At 32.4% G+C, this 20,246-nt stretch overlaps 1 protein-coding gene across 5 annotated transcripts in view; it reads right to left on the bottom strand.

The window, feature by feature from the left end:
• Positions 1 to 20,246, bottom strand: part of LOC118194831 (fatty-acid amide hydrolase 2-like) — a 159,029-nt gene that overhangs the window by 37,582 nt on the left and 101,201 nt on the right. For 4 of the 5 annotated variants that reach the window (XM_035366032.2, XM_035366030.2, XM_035366031.2 and 1 more), the window contains exon 2: positions 5,673 to 5,855. In XM_035366032.2, coding sequence (XP_035221923.1) covers positions 5,673 to 5,855 — 183 coding nt within the window. Of the gene's footprint in view, positions 1 to 5,672; positions 5,856 to 13,660; positions 13,789 to 20,246 lie in introns of those variants that run through there. The other variant, XM_035366034.2, reaches the window with a different exon arrangement.

Here is a 20,246-nt window from a genome sequence, read left to right as displayed (position 1 = left end):
ATCCGTGAAGCATTTTTAAGGACAATTAAACTGCAGATTAACAAATATAAGTTAAGCTATACTAATAACTGATAATCTATATCCATTTTAAAGTAAGGCAAGAAACTTTTTAAAAACTAAATTTTTTAAAAACACAAGTACAGCCCCGCAATTAAAAATCCGCATGGTGATATTTATTTCTCATTAAAATATGATTTAGTGTTTATTAATCATGCTTCTCATCTTAATACATATTTTACAACAAGCTGTTGCTTTGCCACAGATTATTAAATCATACGATCTTTGCTAAACTAACTTTTGTTTCAATCATAAACTAAAAGATTATAGCTAAAAAAGTTCTCTTTGCTAAACTAACTTTTGTTTCAATCATAAACTAAAAGATTATAGCTAAAAAAGTTCTCTTTGCTAAACTAACTTTTGTTTCAATCATAAACTAAAAGATTATAGCTAAAAAAGTTCTCTTTGCTAAACTAACTTTTGTTTCAATCATAAACTAAAAGATTATAGCTAAAAAAGTTCTCTTTGCTAAACTAACTTTTGTTTCAATCATAAACTAAAAGATTATAGCTAAAAAAGTTCTCTTTGCTAAACTAACTTTTGTTTCAATCATAAACTAAAAGATTATAGCTAAAAAAGTTCTCTTTGCTAAACTAACTTTTGTTTCAATCATAAACTAAAAGATTATAGCTAAAAAAGTTCTCTTTGCTAAACTAACTTTTGTTTCAATCATAAACTAAAAGATTATAGCTAAAAAAGTTCTCTTTTGAAAACCGAATGTTGGCAAAAGTATCTACAAGAACATAGACCAACTTAAAATTAGTCGAAACAGCAAGCTTGTCTATCGCGTCGATTTTAATTAAAACTCTTTTCTGACGAGGTCACATTCATTTTGGTTGGTTTGGTTTATTAGATTACGGCAAAGCACTCGAGAGCTATATGCCTTAAGAGAGGAATGCCTTCGTGGAGGACTTTTTAAGGGAAACTGGCTCGTATACACGTTACACATGGGGAAAACCACGAAAACACCCATGCAGCCAGCCCGTTCGCGGGATTCGAAACTCGGACCGAACTACCAGTGTTCAGCGACGTTACCACTCGGCCACTGGTGGGCCTCACATTCATTTTGAGTTTTTCAATTATTGCAACTCTTATGAAAACAACTGAGAGACTGCATGAGATTATGATGCGAACAGTGAAAATATTTAATCAGTTTCTGTCGGCGACAGACTTATTAGCCAACTTCTTTCTTGTAGCATGAGTAAGCAATTTCATCAAAGGAGAGCTCATTTCAGTTTAGTTTGTTTGACAAGCAAGAGAAATTTTATGATCGGCTGCTCTTCTCACTGTGAAATTTTTTCATTGGCTGAGATGCTTAACTGTTGGTTTAACTGTATTTAGCTTATAAAAGGCGGGAATTTCTGAATTCTTTGGTACTTTGGCAACTGAAAAAGATACTTCCTATTGGACATTTACGTGCAGATGCTGAAGTGATGGCTGCTGTTATTATTCCCCAAGTTCATTTAATGGGTACAACTGCCCGTTTTTTTCTTCTGGAAAAAACGTCGCCATTTTATACAGTTGACCGTAAGTCTTATTGATATTAGCCCAAAAATCTTTTCAGCTTCTCATTTTTGCTTCTGTTATCTTCTTTTTGTAGGATGCTATTTGCGCTTTACATTTGATCCATGCCTCTTGTTTCTGTTGATCTGGAACACTGTTAATTTTATGTCTGAGGTCTTTTGTGAAGTTTTGCTCTTCCTCCCTCCCCCATTTTTTTTAGAACACCAATTTGCTCTGACTTTTTTTCCCATTAATTCTCAGCTTAAATACGTTTAGCGTGGTCTCTTGTATTATTCTTATTATCATTACTTTTGCTTTTTCAACAACTATATATTAGTCTAGGAGGTGCTCTGCATCTTTCAAATTAGTGCGTATTTTCGTTCCAAACTGCCTGCTTTTTTGCCATTGCATATATCAGGGGTATTTGTGGGACCCCAAAAAATCCCCTGAAACTTTTACTGACTTACTACCGACATTTTGGAGTTTCGAGAAGGGGGGGAGAGAAATAAAAAATTACAATTATGAAGTATTGAATGACCTAATTATAAAAGTTCAATGAATTACATTTTTTGCAAAATTAATAACCATAAATTTTCAAACATATAAACTATTACATTTTATGTAAATATTTTAAATTACCTGAATTAATTCTTTAAAAAAATTATCTAATTTCTGCTGCTTTTTTTTATTTTCTGATGTTTGTGGGCTTGTCTTTCTTTTGTGGTGAACTTCATAATTGCAGGAAGGTTGACTTTTATTTTCCTCATTTACAGTTGAAGAAATTTCCTCGAGAACTGCACATGCAGAGGTAGAAGCAGTTTGCTTTTCTGCTAATGTAGAAGGTTTTTCAGAGACTTTTATAGGTGACTCATCTGAAATACATGTTTTTAAGTCCTCTTGATATGTTTTCCAACTTCTATTCATATTCAGTAAGAGATCTTTGTGAATTGGATCAGTCATTGGATTTTTTGAGCCATATTTTTCACATGAGGTTTCTTTAGAAGCCATTAAATCATATTTAATAGTCTGCACTGCATCTAGGGAATCAATCTTAAGAGAGGTTCTATAGTCAGTGACAAGTGTATCGATTAAGTTGAATGCACTTTCCACTAATGGGCGATGGAAGCAGCTAAGGCAGGCTTTGACCAATTTAGACAATGTAGGATACTTATAATCATTTGTGAAATCATCTTTTAAATTAAAAACTTTAGACCAATATTTATCAATTGTACACTTGACTTGATTTCCACTTTCATCAGATGTGTAGAGCATTTCTTTGGTGATATCAATATCACTCTGGTATAATCTTATTTCAGCTTCTACTTTTGACTTTTCATTATCACTAAAAATATGGGACATAAAAGATGATAATTTTTCAAAAGCTAATATTGTACTTAGTATAAGCTTTCATCAGAGAAATTTGGAATTCTTTTGCTATTGGATGATTTTTTGATAATTTCTTCAGGAGAGTGGAAGCTTCTGCACCAGTAAATATTACTTTGCTAGGTAGATGGAATTCTGGATTTGTGACATCAACCTTTAATAAATCATTATAAGATGTGCACTCTATATTTTCTGGCTTCATAAAAAAAAAGAGAAAAATTTTGCCATCAATTTATAAATACTGGAATGTATTAAATGAAGCATTGGTTTTTTTGTTTCAAATAATTTAATATATGTGTTCAACTCTGGTAATACTGCTGAATATAATGCCATATGCAATAAAGTTTTGTTTTGCATAACAAATAACCCATTTAGTTTTCTTTTTTTTTCCGAGCTAAAGCATCCTTTGTGAGTTGTTGGGAATGCAAGCAAGAATACACCCCTTCAACAATTTTTTCTGAGCTGCAGAAATATTTCTTTTATTGTATACAGTTTCAACATACGTAAAATAATCCCCTTTATCAGTTTTATCCAAGTAGTGAAAATAAAATGCAATAAGAGCATCCCACAGATCTTTGATTCTTTCTAAAACACATAAAATGTACACCCACCTATGGTCTGGTCTCTTCAAGGGCTTAAGTTTTAATGGCAAGGGATTCACAGATTTTGAAAAACTTTTCTCTTTTACTGCAGCTTTTCATATCAAAATAGATGTCATCAAACAAATCTTCTAAGTATCTATCAAAACATGAAGCAAATTGTTTTGCACAGTTATTAGCTGTGTGACATGTGTCACCATCAGTATCTAATAAGTGGGGTGCTTTGTTTGATCGTAGTCTGGTTTCAACACCCTTTTTTTTCCACGCATGGCGTTACATGAGTCCATTAATGCACTAATTAAGTTTGCCCATGGAATATTATTATAATCAATAGTATTAACAACTGCTTTAAAAACAGCTTCTGAATTGCAAGATTCCATCTTTAGAGATGCAAAATGATGAACTACAACTTCATTTTGATTGTTGTTCATAAAACTGCACCAATATTGCCAGTATACTTTCTTGAGCATTGCTAGTACTTTCATCCAAATTTAGAGAAAATGGAGTCTCCTTTAAAGTTTTAATGATATTTTCCTTAATAGTTTTTGCGAGCCCATATTTCATCTTATAACATGCAGTAGTCCTGGATGAGTCATCTTATAACATGCAGTAGTCCAACGAGTTTAGTGCCGTCTGATCGCGGCTCAACTGTTTGCAGAGTTCAATTAAATTGGGAGCTACATTGACTCGGCGATAAACGAAGTTATTAATACCTCTTGGCGTGCTTTTCTTGTCACTATATCCAATGACCGAGCATCAGTCTCCAGTAAGTCATCAGTATTTTTTGAATTATTACTTAAAGTCATTGAAGGTCTAATGCACTTTGAATATTTTATGTGCATCACAGTTTTAGAATGATTTGTGAAAGCCTTGAATCCTTCCCCACCATACTTCAGCAGTGAGTTACAAAAAACACAATATGCTTGTCCAGCAACATTTATTTTCTTGCACCATGTGCCGATAGTATCCCCATTACCATCTCTCCGTTCAATCCAATTCCACCTAAATGCATTCCGGACACCTTCTTCTAATTGTATAATATCACTATTTATGTCGAGAAATTTCATAGTGAAATTCTCTTGCGTACATAAATAAAAAAATATTTCAGTAAACGAAACGAAAAATTTACACGTGCATCAATAAATGAAACGAAAATTTTACACAGCGGAGGAAAAAAAGTTGAGAAGCGATCAGTGACAAATAGCTAATACGGCGAAAAATTCCCCTTCTCTACTTGTTGGCGCCACGCCAGGAGAGATAAGACCTTTGAACCCAGAGTCACGTGATCGCACATCTGGTCGAACGAAGTCTCTCCCTTTTTTTTCTGCAGCGCCTACTTGCCGAAAAGAATCCAGATGAGAAAGTCCTAGAACCGGGGGAATGAGTCAAACCTCGCAATAAGGAAAGAACAAAAAAGAAGTTTTTTTCCCCCTTTTCACGCATTATCACTGCCTTTGGAGAAAGAAAGGAAAAGTTTTCACCACACACACTCACCTTGCGTTTTCTGCTTTCAAAGCAAACAAAATTACCCAGATCAAAATAAATAATTCATTATTATTCCTACTTCCTTTTAAACGACGATTTCCGGGTATCGAAGTTCAAAATCCCCGGAATTCCGGGGTTTCCCCGGAGCACAAACACCCCTGATATATCTATTGGTATAAGTTTTTCTCATCTTCCTCAAATGTGAACAAAATATATTTGTGATCCGAGATGTTTGGATCATTTTGTTTGTCATTCCATTTGTAGAAAACGTCAAGTGTGGCCATCCTTTTCTGTAGGCCATGCCAAATGTCGGTATATCTGAAACTGTGTTATAAATGTATAGAAAGTTTCCTGTGACGAAATCTGCTATGTTATGCCCCTTGCATCTGTGACACTATAGTACCATGACTGGGGATGTGTTGAAGTCGCCTCTAATGATATGATTGATGTTGCGAAGATTTTTCCGGATTCTTTCTAATCTTTGTAGATGTGGATTGATGAAATTATTAAGTGTTCATTGTTACTAATGATATTAATTCTTATTAAACCTCTATTACTATCATTATTATGTTATTAAGTCTCCAGAGACTATTTCGTATTAGTAGTAGCTATTATTGTTTTAGGATTTTCTACATTATTTCTTACCTGTCTTTTCCTAATTTTCTCAGCAAGTTCTGTGGCTGGCATAAGGAGAATTTTGTCATCAATGGCTGGCAACTGCGGAGTCTTTCCCATGCAGATGCGATACAGAAAATTGAGGACTTTATCTGAAAAGGGACGAGTTAGAGTCAAGATGACTCTAACGAATCCTGCCAACGCTCCAATCATCTAAGAAAGGGAGGTAAAAGGATTAATTAGAATTGCAACTCATTAATAAGCCGGACACATGTCAACAATTCAGATAAAACATAGTTAAGAAAATTATCCATTTACTGTTACAGAAATAAAAGACAGGAATAAGGGAGAACCAGCTGTCTGAAATTTCAGATTATAGAATAATAAGAGGAGAGAGTCATTAAACTGTTTTCCTCTAAGTGTGAAATATTTCAAATAAATATTATAAATACACACATACTCACAAAAAAGTGCATACTACTGTGTAAATTTTGAATACTGTGCCTACTGTGTAAAAAACGCCTACTGACTTATTGTGTCTATATATGCTATGCATGTTAAATAAGAATTTTAAGTAGTCCGATTTTAAGCAGTATCGGATCTGCTGAAACACAAACCTGCTGGTAATCATACAAATAAAATCTTGTTTCTCGTTTCAGGTCAAAACAATAAATGACGTAAACAAAGTTGATATTCTAATAAAGCAATCATTAACTTTCTGATTAACATTCTAAAAGGTAGAAAGCTGCTCTCTCTATGCTACTACAGAGTAATATTATTATCATTAGCTCTTTGTTTTGATATTCATCACAGCTTACTGGTAAAGACGTAAGAAGTTTCATAGAGATTACGGTTAATTCATGTATTCTAAAGATTTCAGTTCATTCTTTTCATGCAGATCGCAAAATGTTTGCCCATAAATTAATTGATTACTTTTTATAATTATTGCGCTTTTCTCCCTTTTAACATGAGTATACAAAAATTTTAATATTTCGAATACAATTAAATAAAACCTAAAACAAAAATATTTTACCTAAATAGTATATGTATATATATATACGTACTATTTAGGTAAAATATTTTGTAACTACATTTGTTAGACTAAACTAATATTTTAAAATTACTTTTAGACAAAATGGCAATTTTATTACGTAACAAATTTGTAAGATTAAGTTTTCCGGTTATTGTATTTTATGTATGATAACGTGATTTGCATCTAGAATTTTCATTTTTTACAGTATTCATTGTTTTTGACTATTATAAATATTTTGTAACTTCGCAGTTTTTGTAATTTTGTTTTGAGTTTTCGAGAACTGAAATCTGAAATCGCATAGTAATCTCTTGATTCCTTGAGTAAAGGTGTAAATATTTTTGTACAGGATTTTTAGTATTATTTGTAACGAAACGTGTTTTCGGTGTTCCTTAATTGTTCTGGTTTTGTTTTTTGAAGTTATTTCCCCTGACGAGTCGATTTGAAACATTAAAATTTAAATAATTAATTTGAGTTTTTCATATTTTAAAGTTTGCTTTTTTCGGTTTAACTTTCCTAATTTGCTTTATGCTTCGTTAAACAATTTAATAGTATCTCATTTTTTTATGCACTTTCGTTTTTTAATTATTGAATTTTAAATATGCTAATGAGTAAATTTATCACTATGGTAACTTACCTACTTTATTTTTCTAAGGAGATAATATATTCAATAATCTACTAGCAAATAAATTATTTTATAACTTAGCAGCTTTAGCGCAAGTATTAGGCAATTTATTACTAATACTTACATAGTTTATTTGTACGTATATGTAATATATATGTTGCCTTTTATCCCAAAGGGGGAACTGACCCAGAACGGCTATTAATTTCTTTTGGGTTGTCCAATATAAAACAACGTTTCACTTTTCAAATTGTTTACAACAAATATTAGAGCCCTGCATTATATTTAGAGAAATTGAATAATGAAGAATCTGCATGAATGTGTGTATGTTTCTCCCACTGTGGAAAAAAACAACGGTACCTAGAGACATCAAATTTTGAATAACGTAGACCTCCCCTCGAATATGGACATCGAATATGGTTCAAGAGCAGACTGGTAGACTGCGAGCTAAGTGAAAACGTAACAAATCTTAACAAACCTTTTTGAGCGACGGTTAAAATTTGAAACATTCAAACTTTTTTTTAAATCCCTTTAAAGGAATATATCAAACCCGAAATGTTTGGAATTACATTCGTATTTCAGCCATGAGCTGTTCCAATCTATTTCATTGGAATCAGATTATTTTTCAATTTTTTTTTAAATGCTGATACTTGACAATTTGCGACGTAAATTTTAGCAAGTATTTTAGTATCCCATATTGAATATTAATTTTCGCAAATGATTTTGCAATTACGTTTTGAATAACTGTAATAGAAAACTAATAAAAGAGTCTTGTTCAATAACCCTCTAATATACATATTCTCGTAAACGTTCTGTGAATGACGGAATAACCGTGTATGGTTAATTACCAAAATAAAAACGACATATTACGAAAGAAAGGAGAAACTCATTTAAAAGTAGGTTACTGTGACAGTGTAATCTAAAAGAAAATGAAAATAGTACATGCCGTTTCAAAACTACCGCTATAATTGCTTACGTTCTGCTAATTAGCGGAAGATGACGCTATATAGGGTACTTTTCTTTTAACTAAAGTTCATGACTAATGTGTTAACAACAAAGTTCTGAGAGATAAAAGCCGATGTAGGGAGTGACTCAAATTAGACGATCTTTTCAGGAAAAAAAAGTAAACATGTACTTACAGTTATTTTATTATTATATTAATGCATGTTTTTTAAATATTCTGTACTGTTAGTCACAAGTGCTTTTCGTATCTTAATTTATTTTTTTATTCTAGCAGAAATCTGGCTTATCTTGAATGAATGATTATCCGAACTCAGTTCAGTTTGTTCGGAAAGACCGCTGACGAATATTGCGGGACGGTTCTGGAAAATATACAAACGTGATGATAGTTTTCGCTAGCTCTAATATTCCACAATTTAAAGCTTGGATTTTTTTTCCTTTTTATCCCCTCCCCTTTTTTAGTGCTCATGTTATGTCTTAGTAATTTGAATACCAACAGAAATGTAAACCCTGACAGCGCCATCTATCGGTATATTTTGAAACTATTTTTTCCTTCACTAAACAAAATTCCATTGCCTAAAGATTATTCTAGTAAAATATCAATTCATTCTGACAAGTAGTTTTAAAGTTAGAGCGTTTAGAAATCGCAACTTTAATTATAATCACCCTGTAAATGAAGAGTCACTTAAAACCTCAGCATCTGAGTCCTCAAACAACAAATTGTTCTCTGTACCATCCAGTGCATTACTAATACCACACTTCTCGAATGATTTAATGACTGTCTCTGTTTTTACAGCATCTCAGAAACTTTGACCCATTCGCAAACGATGCATCGACGTATAAGACGCACCCCGTTTTTCAGACCTATTTTCAAAGCAAAAAAGTGCGTATTATACGCGGCAAATACGGTATTTGTTTTGGCATGAATTATAACATCTAGATTAAACTCGAAAAAAATTCAAATGAATAATTTCTGGAGGATAACAACACCTTGTTTTACTCAAAATTTTATTCGCATTAGGAAATCAAATCAAGATGTCATACGCAGACGAAAACCATGCATAAAACACAATAACTAGTGTTTATTATGCTTGGACAACTGCTTGTACCTGCTTTGTGCAACTATATTTTCACAGTCCGGTTTAAACAGCTATGAATCAGAAATCGCTGACGCCTTTAATTTTTTTTGGGGGGGGGCATCAGATATTCTCTCTGAAATTCCATCAACTAGACACATTACGTTGCATCAGACGATTGTTGATCTTTAACAAAGAGCGGATTTCGTAAAACTACTGTTTATGTAACACACGACCTTTGTTTAAAAAGAAAGGAAAGGTGCCGATCAAATGATTAATTTCAAATTTTGGATATTTATACAAAAAAGTTATTTCTTTTCCTGTAAAATTTCTTGTGTATGGAAAATTGCGAAAGAAAAAAACAATTAAGTTCTAAAATTATAAACGACAGATATTATATAAAATGCTATAAACATAAAAATGTTGACGTTCATTGAAGAAAAAATTTGTTTTTCAATTTGTCGTTTGTGCAATAAAATTAGTACCACGTCAGCACAAATATTTATGTGAAACTGAATAACAACAAGTCTCCTTCGACACTGAGAATGACTTCAAAAAATGATGTGAAAGTGTAGAAATCAATAGTAAAAGCATTTTTTAAAATTCGATTATTTATTTCTACTTTCAGTTTTGAAAGTGAGATGACAAAAATTAAAAAGGCTCAAAATTTTATTAAAATAATACATACGAGTTTTTAATGATTCACTTTGTTACAATAACGAAAATAATTGTAAACATTTGGAAGCAAAAAAAAAAAAAAAAAATTATGCAACGAAGACTGGCAACTGTTCCGTATTTAAATGAAGAACAATTGACGTGGAAGTATCTGAACTTTAAAATTATTATATTTTACTATTACAGAATTCGTTTCATGGTGGTACTGTTAGAAATGAATAATAATTCACGGAATAAAAGATGAAAATATGATTAAAAATAAATTATTACCTACTTCTGTTACAAAGGAAAAATGAAATTTTAATATTTATAGAACGATCTTCCGAAGTTGTGGAATAAACAAATGTCCATAACAGTCAAGGCAAACAAGATATAACTATAGAAATGAGCACAGATATAGATAATATCAGTAGCTTTGTTCACTTTACAATGCTCGCCGCCCCAACGGGAAAGTGGTTAATGACACTGACAGCTGTACTGAAGGTCCTGGGATCGAATCCCGGTAAAGGTGCAGATATAATGTGTCTGTACCTTCATAGGACGCCCTCCTTCCCACCTATTAGGCTCTCCTGTTATGTGCCTTCATAAACCAGAGACCAGGCTTCTGGCCTTAGCAGTGGCAAACGCTTATAAACGGCTAGAAATCGCAAAATTTCTTTAATTGAAGAAATGGATTTCTTTGACGCTTTTTAAATTAAAAAAGTCATCTTTTTTGGTTGATATTAATTTTTCTCCATTTCTTTCCAAAGTTTCCAAAATTCTAACATCTCACTTTATTCCCGTTTCCTAGCTACATTCATTTTCTCTTTTCTCAGCCAACTGATTTCCTTATTAATATGCTTGTCGATATATTATTAATATGCTTTGAAAATATTTTTTGCTCTTTAAAAAAAATTGACTTATTTCTGTTCGTCGCAGAGATTGGCAAAAATTATCTGAAATTACCGTCAATCTAAGAATTACATTTTATTTAATTCTAGCTATATCAGAACTTCTGTTTTTAATACAAACAAATACGTTAAAAGAGGAGTCGTCATTACATAAATCCTTGAAGAATAAAACTACGAGAAATAAAACGTCTCCCGTAGACGCAAAGAAAAAAATCTATAATCCATTTATTATACAAATACCGGAAAAAAACTGAGGAAAATTGTGAATCACTGAAAAATCCTTGGAAAAAGATCGAATTTCTTCAAGTAAAAAAGAAAAGATGAAGCTAATGAATTTCATGACCTACATTTTTCTCCTCAATGAATACAGGAGAAAAATGGATGTTGAAAATTTCTAAAAATAAAACCATGGATGACTTAATCATACTTAATGGTAAAATAAGTTAAAGAGTGCGATTTTTCTGTATTTCTCTTTGTACATAAAAAGGGAAAAAATGCCTTGTATTCTTTCTTTTCTACACCACGCAATGACATCGTTGATGATATGGTTATCAGTCACTAACTGCAGTTAATTTTTAACTCGGCTTACAAGCTGTAATTTTATTACATTTTAGCGTTTCTTAACATTCCTTAAAGGAATAGCACCTATATCACATTCCTATAACTCTTTGTTTTTGTGCTTTAATTGACAGTTACACTGTTGATTTACTCTTATATTTTGAATTCCGAAAACGCTTGGTGCACTTTTCATACTTTTTTAACGATCTTTGTCAAAAATAAAATAAATCTTGCAAACTAATTCTTCGGATTCCAACCGAAAGAACTTTAAGAGACTTATGTTAACTTTTGGTTGCTGGTAAAACATTTCTGGAATTTTTAACCTGCCCAGAGAGACAAAATGCGTTTAAACGTCTGCTGCCAATTATTAATGAAATATTCTGTAATATAACTGTATCATTTACCCCTTTGATTAAACATTTATAAACAATTACCCCGTTTTCTATCCAAGTGAACAAAATATGTCATAAATAAGGTAAATTTAGCATTTGGGAGTTTTTTAACAAATGGTTTTGAAGCCAAAGGCTGGGACATATATGTCCCAACAACGGGCACAGCGTTGTGAAAAATGGGCCCAGTCTTAATTTTACAACTATTGTAAGATGATCCGCAACATTCAGGAGATTCCTAGTACTTTATAGCCAAGCAGTAATTTTTTTAAACTTTTAGTATATATGTCTCGTCAGTATTCAAAGGGTTAAGCAGCCAAAGGAGCTTTTCGCTAAAAATAATGTAGATTACTACAAATGTATTAAAATTTGCTTGCAGTATTTTTTCTTTTTTTCAGAAAAATTTACTTTGGATGCAGAGAACCACATATAACTATCAAAGTGTATATAAATTCTCCAGATGAAGCACACAGTAAACGAAAATAAATTTCTTTTTTTATTAATTCTGTTTATAAATGTGGTTAAAATAACAAAAGCAGTACCCTAAAAAGTTAATTTTGCTTCCATCATTTGCGCACTAATCCGTACAAGCAACCATTACTTGACTTCTGTATAATTATGTTACATATATTCTCAAGGTTATACTAAATTCTAAATTTTGATTGCTGTTTATGAAACAGTTCGTAGTAAAGGGAAATGGGTGATTTTACTGAAAAGGTCTAAAGGCAGGGCTCATTTCAGCATCTTTAATATGAGTTGAGAAAATATTATTATGAATATCGACAAGTTCTGTGTTTAAAATATGATAACATACAGGTGAGAGCAGGTCCGGACAATCAGACGGCTTACATAGACTAATCGGGTATCGTCCGGATCCCGCAACTATCTGAAGCTACACTCCGAAAACAATACAAGGGCAAAGTACATGGCCGTACCAGGGCAAAATATAGACTTTTCTGCATACGGAATTAAACACTTTCCTAGCTACATCGCAAGTTAACACATTGCTACACATACTCGCTACACTATACATTTCATAATATGCATTGCGTTAATCATTGCGCATTAACTTAAGGTATCATTGCATTAACTTAACTCGTGCTACACTTAATACACTATATATTCTTTGCAACATATTACGCTGAACATTAATCTTGACAATTCAACATAGATTCTGAACAATGCAATTGATTAAATAAGACATAACTTGATTATATAGTACATAACTTAGTTACATAAGACAGACTTAAATAAATAACTTGATACAACAGATAAATAAATTAAGAGCTCTTAAATAAAGAGCAAAATGACACATTACAAACAAATTACACATTTGCACACAGAAATACACGTTGTTTACTTTGTGCTGTACTTATAATATACAAAATACAGATGTATGGACACAGTACAGTTCATATTACTTTTGATTAAATAACATTAATTTAAAAGTTAATTGTGGCATAAATTTTGCTGTATTCTTAAAACATACCAAAATAACTTTGTAATTAAACATCCTACTGGTTACACTGCTATATATAAAACATTCTATACACTAAAATTTTTATAATACATATTACATTGAACACTGCAACTATATTTAGAACGCCTTACAAAACTCATTTCTACACTTAATGCACTGTGTGTATTGGCTACATATTACATTGAACATTACTCTTGATTAAATAACATACGCACTATAACATAAGCTCTTGTTATATACGACATAATTCTTAATACAAAAAGCTTTAAAAAACTGTTAGAAATACACATTGAGGGAAAAAAAATTACAGAATGCCAAAACATGCAATCATTACTTACTTTTGTGAATTTCACATGCAGAGTACAGGTGTCCTCGGCAAAATATCCTCCGTGAAACTTAGTTACAGGAGGAAAACGAAACACAGTGTAGAAAGATGCTAAGAAAATTGTTGGCGTCACAAAGAAAAACTACTGCCAAAAAGCTGACTGTTGCGCTTAACATTCATCAACAGAGCCCAGTTTAGACACATACAATACGAACGGGTTCGTATAAGCAAAATATTTACGGCTGAGCTATATTAATGCAAAACCTCTTGCTTCATAAAATCAGTGCAAAACACAGACTGTAGTAATGTCAGGAATAGAAAACGTGGAACGTGACCCATTTCAATACTGAGTAATCAATTTGAGTTCCGAAAATATAGTATATAAATATAAATTATAAAACATAAATATGAAACGAACATTTGAAGAATGCATTAAAAAATAAACTGAAAAAAAAAAGAACAACAAAATTTTTGTTAAGTTGTAATAAAGAACACGCGTTTTTATTAAAAAAAAACTAACATATTTTAAGGAGAACTCGATAAATTTTGCAACGTTGATCCATAATTCTTTGACAAACATCTGGCAAAACTAATATTGTTATCTTAGTTCTGTTAGTTCGTTATCAGTTGCAGCACGTGTTCAGTAGCAAAAAAAAAATGTGTTTTGGCATTTTGTCCGCATTCGGTTCAACTTATAAACCCGAGAAAATTATTTTCAGTCATAAAATTTAAGTAAGACCAGAAGCAGCTTAATTGGCAAAAAAAAACTGATGCTTTGTAACAGCTTTAAATATTATTAAAATCTTGTAGTTTAAATAATTTAAATAGATGAACATTAAGGTATTTGTGAATGGCAATATTTGAAAGCAGACTCGAGTGCCACGTGCGACTCTCGCACGAAGAATGTAATTTATTTTTAAATGTTAGAATTCTCCCTTCTTCTTGTTTTGTATGTCGCCATTTTGAGTGCTAAATAATGTTTTTTCTGTGTTCCATCATTGGAGTTGCTTCATATTGCCAAAGAAGTATCACAGTCATAATTATTTTGGAGGCAACGACCGAGATCGAATAATCGTGCGTATTTTTATTTTATTAGTTCATCACTGAACAAAATATTACTGATACCAGATTATTACTTCCTGTTAATATTGTAGAATCGGTACTTACTGTCTAGGAATATGATGTCTGTAAACTTACTTCTTAGGTGGCTGTCTAGGGGCTAATAAACTAGTCCGATTTATGTAAAACTTGAATATTTAATGAAACATGAATAGTTGCAACAAACTACAAAGTAATTACATACGTAGAAGGACATAGATGAGATTATTTACAGATGAAGAGAATCGACTGTCTTTTACATGTTAACATCTTTTAATCGCGTCATCGTCTTAATGGCGGAATCGTCTGACTTCTATCATCGGAAAAGTAAAAGATTTATTCTCACAGCTTGTCGCGTCATCCGATTATAATGAACGATGCCATCCCACAAATGCTCGTCCATCCTGATGGAATGCGGCCTCGGATTCTCGTAGCACCACCATCTACATCTAAGGATCTGAAAAATAAAATTAAAAAAAAAAAAAAAAAAAAAAAGACTTTTAGTTACTATTGAGGGAAAAGTCGACCTAAATAGTTTATTTCAGCCATCTTCCCTCATCATAAAATATCTTAAAAAATAACCGCTTTAGCTCTTCTTCAACGTTCGTTCATCTTTAACAGTCTATCTGAATGCATGTATTTCCCAAACACGTCTTCCTTTCATGTTGTCTGGAAAAATTCGTCTGGATTCGTCTTCGCATTTACGTCTTCTTAAACTTCATCTGAATACGTCTTCTGAATGTGTCTTCTTAGATACCATCTGGATACGTCTTCTGAATACGTCTTGGATATCTTCAAGATCCGTCATTCGAATGCGTCTTCTCAAAATCATCTTCTAAGCCGTCTTCCTTCATACATTTCATCTTTAGACATCATCTTCAGTCTTCTTAAATTAGTTCACGTCTTTAAAACAATAGTCCATTAGTCAAATCGGGAGAAATTTGTCACTTGGGAAAAAGTCTATAATCAAAAATCATCAAAATCGTTATTTCATTATCAAAGATTTTCGATTTTTTTTCCTGGGCCTTCTGAATCTGCATTTTCGCTTCTTTTTTCTCACCTTCTTTAGTTTCTTTTGTTCCGTCTTTGCTTTCCGTATCAGCGTCGTTGTGATCACGTTTTCTGACTGACTTCTGCTTTTCAATCTTCTCTTCTTCTTCGGTGGTCTCTGTAGTTTCTTCGTCTCCAGTGGCTTCTTTTGCTTCTCTATTGCAAGGTATTGTCCTGAAATTGTTCTGGTAGAATTCGCTTTTGATTCATCATCTTTAGCAAATGACTCTTCTTCGGAAAAATGCTTCTCTTCAGAATCTCCTTTTGCAATGGCGTTTCTCCTCGTTGGCTTCAAAGATAATTGTATTGTGCTTGAGTTTCCTTTTTTCACTAATTCATCTTTAATAGCATCATTTTCATTTACAGCAGAATCTGCATCACTCGGGACATCATCAGAATTCACAATCAGGGAATCAATGCCACTTGCTTTGATTGTAGATGAAGTATCCAGTTTGATCACATTCTGTGCTGTAACAGATACTATACTAACAGGATCAGTTTCTGGTTTTGGAAGTAAAAACCTTAATTAACAACTTTTTCAAATCCTTCTTCAGAACCATTTCCATCATTGCAATAAGCATTTTTTTTTTTTTTTTTTTTTTTTTTTTTTTTTTTTTTCCTCTTCAGAATCATTCTCAGATTTCTTGTTTTCTACGATAAAACAAATATTTGATCTAAATGAAGAACCATCAATTTGGAATTCACCTTCAAATCTCTCTATAGGTTTAATTTTCTCATTACCAAACTCCGTTAACTGTGGATCTGCCAACTTAAGTTCAGGAGAACCTATCTTCTTATGTATATCTTCTCGGATTAACGTTACCTGACTACCAGTATCTATTAAAGCATCAATTTGTAAATTACCCAAATTAACAGTTTTATGCATTTCTTTCCGACAAGTCTGAGTTATTGGAGTAACAGCTTTGGCATCTTGGATATTTTTAGATGATGTTTTCGAACAATCTACGGCTTTGTGTCCAAACAAATCGCATTTAAAACACTTAAATCCTTTACTCTTATTGTTAAAAAAATTCGACTTATGGCCTAAACTTCCACAATTATAATACCTTGGCTCTTTAATCTTACTAGGTACAGTGCGTGTTTTATTTTGTGTGTTAGTACTTGAATAACCCTTATTTTTCGTATCTGGAACGCGAATTTTCTCATAAATTTTAATTTCTCTTTGAATTCAGAAATAGTTTTACACGCATACAAAACAATTTTGTTGCTACTCTGATCTGGTATCCCATTGATTACATAATCAAGAACTGATGAATCATCAACAGAACCGCGACTGGCTATTTCACACATGGCAATTAAATATTTGGAAAGTGATTCACCAGGTTTTAAGTGTTGTTTCTGTAACAAATTATGAAGTTGTGCATTGTTTATTTCTGAACCAAATTCAGAAAAAAGATTTTCTTTTAATTTTTCCCATGATATTATACCCTTCAAAGACCTAATAAATAATTTAGCAGAACCAGTAAGCAATTTTTTAGCAAACATAATTTTCTGTAATTCCGATAACTTAAATAATTTAAAAGATTCTTCTAAATCACCAATGAAGGATTCAACTGGATATGTATCAGTGCCATTAAATTCAGAAACAATTTCTAAGATATCACGAAAATGTAAGGAAATATTGCTAGGCATTATAATGTTTTCATCCACTGAGTTATTTATGGGAGGTGATTCTGACCGAACAGAATTAATATCATCATTTTTATCAGAATCATAAACACTTTCGTTTTCAGATAACTCGTCATCGTCATCACTTTCGGATTTTAAAAGCTTAAAATCACAAAGCCTATTCAATATTAAATCACAGTTTTTATCAGGATTTGAATCATAATTAAGATGTAACAAATTACACACAGAAATAAAGTCATTTGCAGTAAGAGTTTTGAGTAATTTTTGTTTTGTTTCTTCAATATTAAAATCAGATGGAAAACCACAAAAGTTACGTAGTCTAACTCTATTTTTTCGATCACCCAAAGTTCCAAACACAATTTGATGTAAAAGTTTAATTGACTTAGTAGGCCCAGTCTTTAAAGAATTTGAAATTCTAGGAATAGAATTTAAGGTAGTCATCTTAATTCACAATATCATAGAACACTATTCTTAGAAGTAACAATGTGGAAATAATCGAAACAAAACTTACTTCTCTTCTTTTGTAATATTCATCATGCTTCTTCCTAGGCTCATCGCGGCCTAATCTGAGCGCCCAAATCTGTAAAATCGGTACTTACTGTCTAGGAATATGATGTCTGTAAACTTACTTCTTAGGTGGCTGTCTAGGGGCTAATAAACTAGTCCGATTTATGTAAAACTTGAATATTTAATGAAACATGAATAGTTGCAACAAACTACAAAGTAATTACATACGTAGAAGGACATAGATGATTTTATTTACAGATGAAGAGAATCGACTGTCTTTTACATGTTAACATCTTTTAATCGCGTCATCGTCTTAATGGCGGAATCGTCTGACTTCTATCATCGGAAAAGTAAAAGATTTATTCTCACAGCTCGTCCCGTCATCCGATTATAATGAACGATGCCATCCCACAATATTGAATTGTTTTATTTTATTACCGTATTGGATATTTTTTTAATATTCATTTTAGTTGTCCAGACAGTAGATATATATATTGCTCTATGTTGTTATTCTTATTTTAGTCCCAATTAATGTGGTAGAGAGAATGAACTTCATATAATTCAAATATTTCATTTTTGAGGATTGAGTATTTAACAGAGTGCATTTAATTCCGTGATTCGTGACTTCATTAATTAATTAAAGTAATTGATTTGAGCTATTTTGAGGAAGTATAAAGAAGACAGTGTTCATTAATTTTAAACATAGAAACAATGTCTTACTTAGGAAGAGCTCGTAAGGAAGATTTGCAAAATCTCGCGGCTTAACTGAGAGTTCATGTGACTGCAGATTTGAAAATAGTCGATTTAAAACCGAAAATTGTTGAAAGTAGAAGTATTTGTATGATGAAGTATTTGTCAAAGGAGTCTTAGACACAATAATAGAAGAACGGAAAGACAGGGAGGAAAGAGAAGAACGTAGGAGACAGGAAGAAGCAGAAGAGCGGAGAAGGAACGAACAGTATGAATTAGAAAGATTAAGACTTGAAGCAAAGTCTCAAAGTACCGGACAGATCCGGCCGAAAACGGAGCTGCGGCACCTTATGCAGAAATTCGATGACAAGAAAGGAGATATCAGTCTATATTTGCTATTGTTTGAAAGGCAAGCAGAATGGGCTCAAATTGATAAAGAAGAATTTGTATCTCATTTACTAGGATTACTTCCTTACGAAGTAACCCCGTTAATACCTAGAGAACCATCCGATAAAGCTAAAGACTATGAACACGTGAAGAATTTATTGTTAAGACGGTTTAAACTAAACCCGGAAAAGTTTAGGCAGAAATTTATGAAACATCAAAAGAGTACCGAATCCACATGGGTGAATTTCAATTATGAAATAGAAAATTATTGCAAAGAATGGATGACTGGTCTAGGAGTTAAGACTTTTGATCAGTTGCTAGACTTGATGGTGATTGACCAACTTAAGCGTCGAGTTCCTCCTGAAATTCGAGATCATTTTCTTGATGAGTGGGTAGAGATGATTTCATTTAAAAAATTAGCTGAAAAACTTGATGCCTATGAAAACGTTTGTGGAAACTTTCAAAAAAGGCCTGTAGATCGGCAGAAAGAAAGATACAATGCACTAACTCAAGCTAAATTGAGTTCAGATAATAAAAATAAAACTGAAAAAAAAATTGTCATCAGGGTTTAATTCGCAAAGCTGGTTTCATAGACCTAGAAGTCCACGTCCATATGATAAATATGAAAAACGAAAGACGCCACAATGCTATCAGTGTGGATCCTATCAACATTTAAGACCCCAATGTCTAAAACTTAAGAACAGTACTGAATCTCCTGCTAATCTTAACAGAATTAGTGCAAAACCAGAGGATAAATTTCTATTACCTTATACTAGTATGGGTTACGTAAATGGTCATAAAATTCCTATATTAAGGGATTCAGGTGCTAGTATTGATATAGTTTGTCGCAAATATATCACGCCGGAAATGTTGACAGGTGAAAATGTGTGGGTGCAACAGCCAATGGTAAATAGGTTGAATCCAACCTATTTACCATTGGCTGAGATCGAACTAAATTGCGATCTTGGGAGACTAATAACTAAGGCTGCCATTATTATAAATGAACTCGACAAAAGAAGGTATTTATTAGGCAATCGAACTTTTGCACTGTTTAATAAACAAGGAAAGGAGCCTGATAGTTGTCCTCACCAGGTTAATGCTGTCTCTAGTAGAGCTCAAAAGAAAAGAAAGATAGCTGGAGAGAAGATCTTGGAACCGATGAAGGAAGAAAATAAAGCATCCAGAGATATGTTTGAAGAAGAAGTTAAATCACCGGA

Source organism: Stegodyphus dumicola, chromosome 1, assembly GCF_044657685.1.
Source record: "Stegodyphus dumicola isolate Sdum_Otavi_A_Nest chromosome 1, ASM4465768v1".
Taxonomy (NCBI): Eukaryota; Metazoa; Arthropoda; class Arachnida; order Araneae; family Eresidae; genus Stegodyphus; species Stegodyphus dumicola.
This window is presented reverse-complemented; position numbering and strand designations above follow the sequence as displayed.